Here is a 15,927-nt window from a genome sequence, read left to right as displayed (position 1 = left end):
AACCCTAAGTTGGCTTTTCAAAACTCATGAATATTTTTTCCATTTCCATTGTAAAGCCTTTCTGTTAAAAATACAGTTAATAGGAACAATGTTTAGTTACCTATGTCCAATTAGTTTAACTGGGTAGGGTTTGGATTTAATGAGATTTATTCCAAGACTTTAATTCCCACATGAAGCAGTTAGCTTCACTCATCTCCCTATTAGGGACTCTATCTCCACCCCAGCCAGCCACGTCCCTAAGCATCAGACTATGCATCACGGCAAACAATGTTATTACAACTCGAAAATCAACAACAAATACACTTTCTTCTTAAACATCTTCATATATGGACAAATGGATGCTAGATAAATCATATAAATCTTCTTGGAAGATTTCCGTAACATTACTCATAAATGTGTTCAGAAATATAAGAAATGATTATTTCGAAATCTGGGCAAAAATAATGGCACCCATTCCCAGATCCGGCAATGTACACTACTTTCAGATGCGAGTAAACATGTTGGATGTTGTATTTCTCACTAGTGGCCAGCCCAATCCAATAAAATTAATCAGTACAGAAATCTACTTTTTCATAGGCGTTCTAGATGGTTCTTATGATCAAGGAAGAGTTGGGAAGTACTGTGTTAATACCCTTTCACAGCTCTGGTTCATATAATTCTGTTCATGAGCTACACCCATCACAAAGAGAAAAAGCACTCAGTACCAGATTGCTGGTCACTAAGCAGCCTACAGGCATGAAACAAACAGCCCCCAATTCATATCTTGCCCACATGGCCATTATGCTCCTCTCTGAAGCAACTGGCCCAGACACTTCTATACACATACTTGAGTATTTTTTCACACACTGTCCATGTCAAGTCTTCAAGAATACAGTCTGAGGAATCCATAAAGTTTAAAAATAAAGACGCACAGGGGCTTCCCTGGTGGCACAGTGGTTGAGAGTCCGCCTGCCGATGCAGGGGACACGGGTTCGTGCCCCGGTCCAGGAAGATCCCACATGCCGCGGAGCGGCTGGGCCCGTGAGCCATGGCCGCTAAGCCTGCGCGTCCGGAGCCTGTGCTCCGCAGCGGCAGAGGCCACAGCAGTGAGAGGCCTGCGTACCGCAAAAAAGAATTTTAAAAAAATAAAATAAAATAAAATAAAGACGCACAAAATGTTAAGAATTTAAATTGTCTTCCTAGCTGTCACTGTGGCTATATTCTTTGATAATGCATCCAGACATGCCCAATCTCATGCCTTCCTCCTATGGGCAACCAGCTGCTTTCAAAATAACAGCTCCAATATTAAAAACGTGAAGTAAAAATTTTGATGCCATAAAGATGTATTTTACATCATTTCAAAATACATGTATTTAAACTCACAGCTACAGTATGCTGCATCAAATATTTTTATTTTTTGCAGCAAGGAGGTGATTTCTCAAACTACAAATATTTCAGTACATTTAATAACACATACGGTAGAAGTAGAACTAAATTTCATAGCTAGTCTACTTATATCTAGACTATAAATTCTTGTGTTTGCCAAGAGGATGAACTATACACATGCTGGCAATGAGCTAGATTTAAACTGTGCTTTCATCAAATGTATTCTCACATCTAAAAATAGCTCACCATGCAAAGATCAGGAAAACCAGAGAGCACAGATAACAAATCATTAAGAAATTAATTATTTCTCTCTTTAAAATATATGTATGCATAACTCAGAAGTAAGTTAAATTACACTGAGTTTTACTCGATGCTAATATAAACATCTTGAACCTTCTACAGCAGTATATATCTTTTATATGAGATCAGTTTGTATTCCTTTAAACTGTTTGAATAAAAACTCAAATTACCATTATTTTAGTCAATGTTCAAAGTCCTCACAAATATCGATATCTGATAATGCTACTTCATGAGACTGTGAAATAGTAGAATGTTTTTTTATTTTCAGTAAGAATAAGATTGGCCTATTTCTACTTGCAGATACCATTCAAAGCAAAGAAATAATACAACATGGTTAAGCAGCTCTCTCCCTGAGGTGGTTTTCTGTAAAAAGAATTTGAAGGAAAATGAACAGTCACCATTTACTAAGAAGAGAAAAAGCAAGCTCAAGAGCAGAACTATATTGACAGCAGAACTGTCAATATAACAGACACTGGCTGAAAGAAAGCATACCTTTCCCTCTCTCCTTCCGTGACGTCATATAAGCGGTTGGCACCTCCATCAGCACAGGCTCTTAAAAGAGCTTCAAAAAGAAAAAAAACAAAAGAATATTTCAATATAGGAAGCTTAGAGCAGTATCTTTCAAAGGCTGAACGTTAAAAGGCACTCAGACATACACACGCACACACACACACTCACGCTCCCCTCCTTGGATCATTTCACATTCAGCCAGTGACACTGCTGGTACTGAAAACGATCCTACACATCACACACACAAGCGAGACCACCAGGCAAGTCCCTTGCTCCCTTATTTTATTAATTTTTATAGAAATTTTCTATTTATGGCAGGTATTAAGGGTTTCCATATTTTACTGTGATATGGAAGATTTCTTTTAAAAATAAATCATAGGGCTTCTCTGGTTGCGCAGTGGTTGAGAGTCCGCCTGCCAATGCAGGGGACACAGGTTTGTGCCCCGGTCCGGGAAAATCCCACATGCCGCGGAGCAGCTGGGCCCGTGAGCCATGGCCACTGAGCCTGCACGTCCGGAGCCCGTGCTCCGCAACGGGAGAGGCCACAACAGTGAGAGGCCCGTGTACCACAAAAAAAAATAAAAATAAATAAATAATAAGCATAACATCATAAGTTTATTTTAAAGTATGAAGTAACTAATAATCTAGATATATATGACTGTAAAAATTGAGAAGTTGGTACAAAATTGACTGAAACTTGGGAAGCACTAAGATAATCAGATAAGGCAAAAGAGCCCCAGCTGCCTCTCTAACTGGGCCTTTTTATCTCTTGGCTTACCGTGCTTTTCCCCTAGTATCATCCTAGGATTTGGTGCTGCTGGTCAATCATTCCTTGAAATTTTCTTAGTCCATTGTCTACTATTTTTGTCGTTGTTACTTCTCTATTTCTAATTTTCCTAGAAATGGTCAGTATCTTAGCATCAATTCATCCCTTTTTTTAAAAAAATATATCCTTTACCTAATAGTTTCAAATCAAACTTTTTTTTTAATCCTGGGCAATATAAGAGTGAATGCTGAGATGTCTAAGATTCTAATTCCTCACCCTGAACAGACCAAAGCCTTGCCTCTGTCCCCACATAGCTGTTAAAACCAATCATTAGGTCATAAAAATCAGCAAAGACCTTGGACACCAGCAGTTTCAGAAGAAATAAACTATAATCGGCCCTCCATACCCAAAGGTTTCAAATTTGGTCCCCTGCTGAATCTGTGGAAGGAGACTGAATTCCTGTATTGCACCGTTTTATATTAGTGACTTGAGCATCTGCAGATTTTGGTATCTCAGGGGTTCCTGGAACCAATCTCCCACGGATACCGAGAGACAACTGTATTTTTTTGAGCTACTTTCTCATTTTATTGCACTTATGAAATCACCTTCCCTTTTTGCAAATTTAGCTACACATTTAAAAGAGTGTTTATAAAATCTACCTCCAAATTTCTAGGTGTTTTATAACAGGTGGAATATTGGAAAAGATAGTTAATTGACCATACTGGCGTGAGTAAAGGTCCCAAAGAATTTTCCACTAATCAATGATATACGGGAAATAGTTTTCTGTCCTATATTATATCAGAAATAAAACAGAGGCCAAGTGGGGAAAAAAAAAAAGAAATCCCTTTTTTGCTTCAGCTTCTTCAACTGTAAATGGTAATGGTATCACCTTTGACAGAGGTATTAAGCAATTAATGACTTAATAATTATAATAGTGCTCATCACAATACTGGAACATAGTAAGCATTCAACAGACTAAGGCATTCATTAGTCCTCTTTCTCCATTCCTGTTAGAATAAAAATAAAGTCTAAAAAGCATTGTTTTTCTAGAAAAGAAAAGCCTAAGGTCCTTAAAAAGTGCAAAACAAAAATAAGAGTTTTTACAAGATATCTAAGAGGGACATCTCATTTTACCCATTACCGACAACACGTATTTCCCTTTAAGGAAAGGGACCCAAATTCAAATTATACCACAAACATAACCTGCAGAAGATCACAAAATATTCTGCATATTTCCTTAATACCCAAAACTAAAAGTTCAAAAACATCAAAAGCTAAATGGAGAGATAATCTCACATACAAAAGATGCTGTAGAACAAATGAATAGGGAGATGGAAAAGACTGATAAATAGAAACAGATGGGGGCTTCCCTGGTGGCGCAGTGGTTGAGAGTCCGCCTGCCGATGCAGGGGACACGGGTTCGTGCCCCGGTCCGGGAAGATCCCACATGCCGCGGAGCGGCTGGGCCCATGAGCCATGGCCGCTGGGCCTGCGTGTCCGGAGCCTGTGCTCCGCAACGGGAGAGGCCACAACAGTGAGAGGCCCGTGTACCGCAAAAAAAAAAAAAAAAGAAACAGATGGTAAACTGTAATTACCCTCAGAGTATATAATACATTTCTCTGTAAACAAAATTAACAAGTCTGTTGTATCTTTTTATGTAAGATCTTTTTATGTAAAATTGATTCACTGAAGTAAAATGAAAATCTAGAAGTAGTGGCAAAGGATTATCAAATAGAATGACTTGTCATGTTTTCGCACTATATTATTTTACAAATATCAGTTGAATTCAACATTTATACCTATCACGTGGCAGGCCCTAAACAGAATAGAAAGATGAATAACAGAAAGAACTAGTTCTCCAGACTCACACTATTGTGGAAGAAGGAGAAAGAGAAGCACATACATACATTGCACTGTAGACACTGATGAGGGCTATGACAGAAGCAATGAAACATGATGGGAGGACTGGGACAGGAGGCAATTTCAGTGGATAAATCTGTAAAACTGTGTATTATTAACTCTAGTTCAGCTAAAATCAGTGTTACTTTGATAATCCAAAATTGTTTTCTCCTGCCTGTTATTTCTCACACCCAGACTTAAACTGGTATTTTTAGAGCAGTTTTAATAAAAGAGAAATACCTAAGTCTTAGGAAGTAAATTTGTCCACATCTATTCCTGTTTTAAATGGCTAAAAGAGTTAAAATAACCGTGATGAAATCTGTGGGCCACTCTTTTATTACCTAGAAGCTGGGATTGTGGTGCAATCCATCTGAAAGAAAACACAAGCTCCAGTCTGTCCCTAAAACTATTTTGTTTTGTTGTCAATAAAGCTTAACAAAAGAGATATACTCTACCACTTTTAAATCTTATTAATGAAATATTTTCCATGTACTTAAATAAAATTGCATTTGGAAAACAAAATTTCAAGCATGTATTACATAATGTTGGCATGAATTCATTGGTAGCAATTTGAAAGCTGAGTAAACAAATGACTATTAATGAAAGAGACCAACTAAAAAAATCAGTAGTAGAGGACACTCTCAAATAGGATATTTTTGATAAATCACGAATCAGCCTCAAAAATGTGTTCACTCCATCATCATTTAAATTGTCCCACGCTTTAATGAAAAGAAGTTACTGCATGAGTTATCTTTAATGTAAAAATGTCATTGGCTCATACAGCAAAATTTTTGCAGATTTATCAAATACTACAGTTTCAATGCTTGAATAGTTATTTACTATGCATCAGGCTGATGAACAGCTGAAGACTAAAATACATTAAAATCTCTACATCAACTTTATATATTGGTACTACCAATAAGCATGCTAAATACATCTGAAACTAATTTTTTTTTAACCTGGCATAAATTACTGTTACTGACAAATAATGAAGAGCTCCACTCACAATCAGAGGTTAATTGGTTAGTTCATTAATTTCTGTTGAATAAAGCTGGACAGAAATGATTTGACTTTCTGAAAAGTAGACTACGATATTGGTTCCAAGTATTAAGATGTAAGAAAAAATAAAGTAAAATCAAAGAAACATTTTTCAGTGTCAGTCAACTGAAAGAACACTAGACATAAAGGACTTTGATTCCTATCTGGATCAGCCACTTGTTAGTACTATGACTGATCTAATCCCAAGTGTGCTGACTCCAATGCAAAATAGAGTATTATATATATTTTACCAAGCTCACAAAATTTTTCAGGAACTGGAGAGAGACAACAAAGATAAAACCAGAAGGAAGTAGCATGGGGAATATTCTCTTACATGCAGTTGATAAAATTATAATTTTGAGAGACAGTTTGGCAGATTTATAAAAATTTCAATGTGTATGTCCTTTGATCCAGAAATGCTATGTAGCCTCTATAAAACTTGCCCAAATTCACAAGGGCGTATGTACAAGGATAGTCACTAGTCACTGTGATATCATATGTAATCCTGAAAAAGCTGTTAGCAAACTTGAATGGTCATCACCTAAATATTGGTAAAATATATCAAGGCCCTTGTAAGGAACCATTAAAAAAAAAGTAGCTCTTATATGTATTTATATGTTATCTCTTATAAGATGTTATTTAAAACTTTAGGTCAAATCTTCCTTGCAACAACAACTCAGAGAATACACAGAAATATGCCTAATTCAATAAAACTAAGAATTGTACCAAGGTTACTATGTCAAGAATGCTTATCCAAGTAATCAGTGATCAGCATTAAGAAGATGCACCCACACTGGAGAAAGGACACTAGACCTACACCCTGAGGAAGCTCATAAAAACAGCAAGGCACAACAGCTCAAGAGACCCGAGAATCAATGTCTTCCTGGTCAGAAGCATACCAAACAAGGAGTGACCAGAATGTTTGAAAGTCACTCCTGGGAAGTAACTAGACGTTCACTATTTTTGTTAACAATCATTATTTATTACCTGTCTTGAAACTCTTCCTTAAAGCTAAGTAAACTTAGTGTTGCGTAAAGCCTATCATTGTTTTCTTAGTTTGCTAATCCAAGACCACTTCTGTGTTGCACACAATGAACTCTTTAACCTTGATTATTCATAAGGAATAGGCATGGGATCATGGAAGACACTTTTTCACTCTTACATTAAACAGTGTGCTGCTAAAAATATTTTTACAAGAAATATGAATGATATTGTAATTACAATTTTAAAACCAGTAATAATAACTAAAAAGGAAAATACACATAAGGTAACAAGAATAATTTCAGATCCAATCCCATTATTAGGAGAAGAAATCAAATATTTTGACAGACTTGGTCAGGATTGAGTTGAAGGTGCCTACATTAATCTGGAGGAAAGCAAAGATCCAGAATCTTATGCAGAAGATGTCTTACAGAATTCCTGGACAGCTAAACACCTCCAGTTAGCCAGATCCTGTTTACTCCTAACACAGGTCCTTCTTCCCTAGTACTCCAAAGATACAATCAGTCTTTGTGTACCTGAAATCAATCTAGTCTATGGCTATTACTGCTTTAAGCCAGGATTCTCTCCCTGCTTTAGAAACAACAGTAAACCACGTAATTCCCAACTTCTATTCTTCTACCCAGATGAGCTAGTGTGGCTGGAAAAAAAAAAGGGGGGGGGTACCTTCTGGACTAGCCTCAGAAATAGTCTACCAACAAGTACACATCACATTCTTCATTAAGAAGTGATAATCACTTATTGAACATGTGAGGGCAGACACAACTACTCGGATATCAGGAAGTTCACTATCAGGCATTACAGAGGTTAGGTGGTTTGTCTTGTTTTATTTTTATTGCAGTAAGAACACGTAACGTGAGATCCGCCCTGTTAAAATTTAAGTGAATAATACAGTACCATTAACTACAGGCACAACACTGTACAGCAGATCTCTAGAACTTAATCATCTAGCGTAACTGCAACTTGACTTCTGTTGAACAGTAACTCCCCATCTGCCCCTGCCCTGAGCCCATGGCCACCACTGTTCTATCCTCTGCTTCCCTGACTTTAACTGTTTTAAATTTCACATATAAGGGGAATCATGAAGTAATCTGTTTTTCTGGGACTGGCTTCTTTCATATTGTATAATGTCCTTCAGTTTCTCCCATGTTGTTGCATATTGCTAGATTTCCTTCCTTTTTAAGGCTGAATAATATTCCATTATCTGTATATTCCATTATCTGTGTATTCCCTGTTTCCATTCATCCATCAATGGACATTTAGGTTATTTCCAGATCTTGGTTATCTTGAACAGTGCTGCAGTGAACATGGAAGTGCAGCTATATCTTTAAGCATCTAACTTCAATTCTTTTGAATAAACAGCCAGAAGTGGGATTGCTGGGTCATATGGTAACTCTATTTTAACTTTTTATTCTCTTTCTCATAGCGGCTGCACTGTTTTGCATTCCTACCAACAGCAAAGTAAGGTTTGAGTTTCTCCACCTCCTCACGAATACCTGCTTTTTTTTTTTTTTTTTTGATAATAGCCAAACTAAGAGGTTTGAAGAGGTATCTCATTATGGTTTTGATTTGCATTTCCCTAATGATTAGTAACGTTGAGCATCTTTTCATATACCTGTTGGCCATTTGCAGGTCTTCTTTGAAGAAATGTCTATTCAGTTCCTTATCCAATTTTTAATTGGGTTATTTGATTTTTTTTCTGGACACTGAGTTGTCGGAGATACTTACATTTTGGGAAATTAATCCTCTATTATATATAAGGCTTGCAAATATTTTCTCCCATTCTGTAGATTGCCTTTTCACTCCTGCTCATTTCCTCTGCTGTCCAGAAGCTTTTTAGTTTGATATGGCCCTATTTATCTAATTTTGCTTTGTTTGGTTTTTGACATCAGGTCTATACAATCATTGCCAAGACCGGTGTCCAGAAGCTTTTCCCCTATGTTTCCTTCTAGGAGTTTTACACTTTCAGGTCTTACATTTAAGTCTTTAATCCATTTTTCAGTGAAGATAAGTGTTTTTAACCAATTTTCATCACTAGGGACAATGCTAATATAAAGCCGTACTTCATATTTTATACTTACGGCAGCCAAGAAGGTCTAAATCAATTAATTCTTCCAGAAATATCCCTTGCTTAAAAACATTGACCTGTAAGTATTCTCTGCCATGTTAAAACTTCAACCATACCATGAAGCCTAATAAGAAATATATTTTATATAAGGACTCAAGGAAGGTTTCCTTTAATGAACTATTATCCTTAAACACATTTAGGTGTTCACTTTTAGTATTTCTTAAATTCTTCATAAAAAACAGAATGTCTGTTTAGGATATTTCTGTGATTTAAAAGAGAAGTTACAGGATCTTCCTTGGAGACCTTCACGCGTGGGGAGTGTTAAATATATTGGTCAACGATAAAAACAAGGGAAAAATACATCTAAGATACTATTAACTATATATACAGTAAGAAAGATATTGATTTTTACATTTACACAATTTTAAGCACAAGAAATGGTTACAGTGGTACTCCTGCCGAAGAGGACAGGGTTAGGACAAAGCTTCATTTTTTGCATAACTAATTTTCTTCAAGGGAACACTGCTCTTGCACTCGCAGCCCGTAAGATTTGGCACATGGCTCAGTTCATGCTGTTACATCTCCTGCCTGAGGGCACTGATTCAGAGACAGAGATGTGATCCAATCAAAGGTAATGAAACCTAGGGAGACTTTCCCAGGTTCCCTTTTCTGCTGTCCTGCCACCTGAGAGACTGTAAGCTTGGATCTATGATGGGCTATCATAACAGCCCAGAGCATGGAGCCAATACAGGAAGGTAAAACTAGGAGACAAGAGTACCGTTTGAGTCCCCATAGTCCTAGCAATAGCCTTTTTAATGATTGGGTTGGCCAAAAAGTTCGTTCGGGTTTTCCCATAAGATGTTATGAAAACCCGAACGAACTTTTTGGCCAACCCTATACATGCACTAACAAGTGCCCTTCTTTGGCTCAGGCCAGTTTGAGTTGGGTTCTCTGTCATTTGAAACTGAAGGAGCCTTAACTAATCCAAATATTAATTTCTACTTCAAAGACACAGAATCTTCCTCTTGGTTGGAGAATACGACCTTATTATGTCTCAAGCCTATACTGCATCAAGGCCTTAAAAGGAGGTATATATTTTTGTAGGTAGCTGGCTTATTATGTGTATACACTCTCACCTGCAAAGCCTTGATTATGATCCAAATTAGTCAGTCCGTGGACATGGTTAACAGACGGATTAGCATGCTTTCTCTATGGGGATGTTATTTCATGGGGGAAAACTTTCATTCAAAGCCTTTCGTGGAAATATGTGCTCTCTGAAAGAGAGAGCAACAATTTACTTTGCTCACAGGAGTACCAAGATGCATAATTAATTGCTGTTTAGATAACTCTTTCAGAGTTTTAGACGAAAGGTTTAATTTACAGTATACTTATGTGCAATTATTAAGAGAGCTCACATTATTTGTAACATCCCACAAACCGTGAGTGGAATACTCTTTAAATTTTAGTTAAGTCAGTAACAGAATTATCCTTATTTCAAATAAAAAGCAAATGGTATTTATATTGAGCATCTACATGCACAGTGCCGCGCTAGCCCCAATGGGCTAGTTCACGCCATGCAACGAAAAATTTTTATTACCTTTAGGTATATGCTGCTGTGTAAATTCTATTACCCCTTCTCTCTACCACCTTCCACCTCCTCCTCTCCTAGTTATGTGCTATGGAGATAAAGTGTGACATTTAGTCATCTTTGATGCTCTTTATGAAGTCTACAATCAGGTACCACCTTAACACTTAGTGACACTAAATACCTCATTACTAAGAAATCTTAAAAACAACCAAACATCAGGGCTTCCCCGGTGGCGCAGTGGTTGAGAGTCCACCTGCCAATGCAGGGGACACGGGTTCGTGCCCTGGTCCGGGAAGATCCCACATGCCGCGGAGCGGCTGGGCCCGTGAGCCATGGCCGCTGAGCCTGCGCGTCCGGAGCCTGTGCTCTGCAGCGGGAGAGGCCACAGCAGTGAGAGGCCCGCGTACCGCAAAAAAAAAAAAAAAAAAAAAACAACCAAACATCAAACTGCCTGTCTATCCTAAAATGGCACGGGGAAAATTTTCTTAAAGATGAGTAAAGCTCATCATGTGTAAAAACTGCCAAGAGGGAAGCAGCGCAGAAAAACAGGGTCTTGTGAATTAAGCTATAGCATATGCAAGTCTGTCCTAATGTGAGTTGTTAGGAATAATTAGGGCTGAGTGCATTCTCAATCATTAAATTTCTACTAAAGACTGGCCATTCTTTAGGGACAAGATGGCAAATATGCCTACTCAATCCACAGGGAATAAGGAAACATATAACAGACCTTTGTTGGTGTTGGTTATAAATACAGGGTTGCTCAACCTTGCTACTATTCACAATCTGGGCCTTTGCTGTAAGGGGTCATCCAGTACACTGTAGGATGTTCAGCAGTGTCCTTGGTCTTACCCACTAGATGCCAGTCATACCTGAGATGTGACAACCAAAGATATCCACAGACAATGGCAAATATCCCCTACTCAGCAAAAATCACTCCCAATGCCCAAACCAGAGGACCACTTACACCTCGGCAGGCTGCCCAGAGTCCCACCATATCCAGCTGTAAGGCAGATTGCTCATCGCTATTCTCGAAAATTCCAATTTAAAAGCAAGATTATCACCCAGAAACTACATTCCACCTAGCTACCAATGTCAGGTGAATTAACAAAGCAACTTATGTCCCAGCTAAATTGTCTTCCATAGACCACTACCTAACAGCATACACAAAAATAAACTCCAAATGGATTAAAGACCTAAATGTAAGACCAGACACTATAAAACGTAGAGGAAAACATAGGAAAAACACTCTTTGACATAAATCACAGCAAGATCTATTTTGACCCACCTCCTAGAGTAATGAAAATTAAAACAAAAATAAACAAATGGGACCTAATTAAACTTCAAAGATTTTGCAAAGCAAAAGAAATCAAAACAAGACGAAAAGACAACCCTCAGTATGGGAGAAAATATTTGCAAACAAATCAACGGACAAAGGATTAATCTCCAAAATATACAAACAGCTCATGTAGCTCAATATAAAAAATAAACAAACAACCCAATCAAAAAATGGGCGGAAGACCTAAATCGACATTTCACCAAAGGGGACATACAGATGGCCAAGAGGTGCGTGAAAAGATGCTCAACATCACTAATCATTACAGAAATGCAAATCAAAACTGGAATGAGGTATCACCTCACACCGGTCAGAATGGCCATCATCAAAAAATCTACAAACAATAAATGCTGGAGAGGGTCTGGACCAAAGGGAACCCTCCTGCACTGTTGGTGGGAATGTAAATTGATACAGCCACTATGGAGAACAGTACGGAGGTTCCTTAAAAAACTAAAAACAGAACTACCATATGACCCAGCAATCCCACTACTGGGCATATACCTGGAGAAAACCGTAATTCAAAAAGAGACATGTACCACGATGCTCGCCTGCAGCACTATTTGCAATAGCCAGGACACGGAAGCAACCTAAATGTCCATCGACAGATGAATGGTTAAAGAAGATGTGTCCTCTTATATACATAGATACAACGGAATATTACTCAGCCTTAGAAGGAACAAAATTGAGTTATTTGTAGTGAGGTGGATGGACCTAGAGTCTGTTGTACAGAGTGAAGTAAGTCAGAAAGAGAAAACCAAATACCGTATGCTAACACATATATATGGAATCTTAAAAAAATGGTATTGACGAACCTAGTGGTAGGGCAGGAATAAAGATGCAGGCATAGAGAATGGACTTGAGGACACGGAGGTCGGGGGGAAGGGCACGCTAGGGCAAAGTGAGAGGAGTATTGACATATATACACTACCAAATGTAAAATAGATAGCTTGTGGGAAGCAGCTGCAGAGCACAGGGACATCAGCTCGGTGCTTTGTGACCACCTAGAGGGGTGGGATAGGGAGGGTGGCAGGGAGACACAAGAGGGAGGAGATATGGGGACATATGTATGCATATGGCTGCTTCATTCTGTTGTACAACAGAACCTAACACAGCATTGTGAAGCAATTATACTCCAACAAATGTGTATAAATAAATAGCCTTCCAATCTATCCCAGATGCAAACCTACCATCTTATCCTCTTAGACTTTTTGAATTCTCAATAAGATCTCTCCTACCATCTGTGCATGTATTAATATCTATGATAGTCCACGGAATCTTCCAGCATGATCCCACACCCTATCTATTTGTGCCTCCTACTCGTTTTGAGACCCTATAACTAAATTATTGCCACTAGTGACAACAGTCAAAGTCAGGTCTTTCCGACTGTGTGCTGATAGCTCACATCATCTCCCAGGACAGATGAGAAAACAGCATTAAATATACCACCATAGACAAGGAACATGAAAAATGACAACTTCTATTATTAGCTCAATTCATTTCATAATGTAAAAACACTGGTAAAGCGGCAGTGACAAAATGAGATGTGGCAGATGTCTATGAATGAGCAAAAATAATTAAATGCCCAGAACTACCAAGAAGAGCTGGAATAGAAGAAAAGAGCAATGACGGTGGCTGGTTCGCTTGGCAAAAGTAAGAGCTTTTAAACAAAACTCACTTTGTTGATGCAAATGTGTTACGTAATGGAAGAAGGCAGAAGCCATGGAACCAACTGACCTCCTCTGCCTGCTCATTCAGCACCAGAATTCCTTCACCTCTCCTTTTTTTTTTTTTTGCAGTCCGCGGGCCTCTCACTGCTGTGGCCTCTCCCGTTGCGGAGCACAGGCTCCGGACGCGCAGGCCCAGCGGCCATGGCTTACGGGCCCAGCCGCTCCGCGGCATGTGGGATCTTCCCGGACCGAGGCACGAACCCGTGTCCCCTGCATCGGCAGGCGGACTCTCAACCACTGCGCCACCAGGGAAGCCCTCCTTTTTTTTTTTTTTAATGGATCAGTGGTATCAGATCTCAGAACTTATAGGCAAGACATATTTCAATAGAGAGATTTATTTTTGCATCTATCAATAGTGAAAATGTGTTAAATCAGATATTTGTTACACAAGTGATACATTTATCTTATTTTGTAGAGATAGAAGAAAAAAATACCTAATCGGCTCATATCTGTACCTTTCCAAGTACCTTTGACAAAATATTTTAATGCAATTTACTGAGAGTTTCTAGCAAACAAACCTATTCTTTTAAACAATGATCATTAAATCTAAATAGTAATGATAGGATAATTTCAGCAATTGGGGCTTAATACAGAAAAACTAGAAACAGAAAAAATTACATATTTTTACTACCAACTAATGTAAGAATTTCACATATTATAATTTTATAATTAACTACACTCCTTTTCTAACTTAGCAGAGTCAAGCTAATTCTTCTTCCTGGTTAGGAAAAAAAATAGTTTTGGGGGAGGACTGTTTGACAGCTATTAGTAAGAATAAGGGGAGAGGAATTAGAGATAATATTTCTAGAAATAGATGAAAAGAAGAATAATCACTAGATTCCTGTTAAAAGCAAGAGATAATTACCCAACAATTCATACTAGGGCTTCTTTAGGCCAAGAGTTATAACCAGGTGGAACAAAGCACACTTAAAGAGCTTCAAGGGGATGAATAAATGCCTTACTACCACATTTCTTAGTTTGTAAGTTTTATCTGGGGACATTCTTAGAGGTGAATTAACCTTACTCTTTAAAACATGACTTATCAGGGCATGAAAAAGCTTTTTTTAAAAAAATAATTAAAAGAAAGCCAGTTGCTTTGCAGTTTAGTTAGATAAGCGAATAGCTTTAAGAGATAAAACTGAGAGGCAGTCAAGAACCATATTAAGCAGGCCATGGTACAGAACCGAGCTCAAGTATAAAATGAAGCCATGATGGGTTTTAAGTTTCAGAGTGTTCTACTCTGACCTCTGTGTTAAAAAACTTTCTTCCTTTTACATTGAGAACAGATTAGAGGGAGACAAGAGTGTAATTAATGACATTAGTTAGGAGACCTGCAGTGACCAGGGGAGAAGGTGGCTTAGACTAGAGTTGCAGCACCTAAGGCAGAGAAACTTGGATGTACTTCAACATACATTGGGAGTTGAAAGTGACTGGATCGGCTGAGAGACTTGGATGTGGAGGATGGTGCAAAAGGAATCAGAGATGACCCTCAGTTTCCTGTCTTGAGCAACTGACAAACACTGGTACTGTTTACAACTGTTTACTATTCCCTCTACTGTAGTTTTGTCCAATGCTTGGCCACATTCCATAAAATATTTCCTGCTATTCTTGGCCCTCTATCATCCTTCACATTTTGCTGTCCCATTTATATTATAACCCTATGGGCCTGCCGTTCTCCTTACAATGAGACACGTAAAGATCCAATAGCTCTTCTCTCACTTTTCTCCACATTGGATTTGCCTCCAGGGGTCTCTGTAGAGTGGAAATATTTTATACTAATGGTAGAGAAAAATTAAAGGCATTATCAAAAAAGTTTAATGAAAACTTAAAACACGAAATACAGTTTATAGGATAGATGTGATGTTAGTAAGTGTTGTTCAGAGCAGTTTTATTGTTTGGGCTTGAGTTTGGGTTTCCTTGTTTGTTTGTTTGTTTGGGTTATTCCTAAATCAAAGGAAACATGAAACCAAAATATTAGAAAGGACCTGGGGTAACTCTGCATATGTGAAATAACTTCTGGCAAAGAAACCCAGATTTGAAAGCTCAGATGCAATTGCTATGGCAAATACCAAAAGAAAAACCTGAAACAGGTCATTTTTTTTTCCTGTTTTTGTTTTCCCCCAGAAACTTGTAAGAAAATTACAAGAAATGTTATTTTCAGGAAATTTTTAAAAGGAAAACAGAGGCTATAGAGATGACAAATAAGCACAGGAAAAAGTATTAAACATCATTAGTTATCAGAGAAACTCAAAACCACAAGATAACACTACATCCTTATCAAAATGGCTGAAATAAAATATGGTGATTTTATATCAAATACTGGCAAGGAAGCAG

At 38.0% G+C, this 15,927-nt stretch overlaps 1 protein-coding gene across 4 annotated transcripts in view; it reads right to left on the bottom strand.

The window, feature by feature from the left end:
- The window catches only part of TPK1 (thiamin pyrophosphokinase 1), a 334,974-nt gene that overhangs the window by 213,840 nt on the left and 105,207 nt on the right, over positions 1-15,927 (bottom strand). For all 4 annotated transcript variants that reach the window (XM_060156462.1, XM_060156463.1, XM_060156460.1 and 1 more), the window contains one exon: positions 2,158-2,227. In XM_060156462.1, coding sequence (XP_060012445.1) covers positions 2,158-2,227 — 70 coding nt within the window. The remainder of the gene's footprint in view (positions 1-2,157; positions 2,228-15,927) is intronic.

This window comes from Lagenorhynchus albirostris, chromosome 8, assembly GCF_949774975.1.
Source record: "Lagenorhynchus albirostris chromosome 8, mLagAlb1.1, whole genome shotgun sequence".
In the NCBI taxonomy this organism is placed as follows: domain Eukaryota; kingdom Metazoa; phylum Chordata; class Mammalia; order Artiodactyla; family Delphinidae; genus Lagenorhynchus; species Lagenorhynchus albirostris.
Note: the sequence above shows the minus strand (reverse complement) of the source record. Positions and strands in the feature narration are given on the sequence as shown.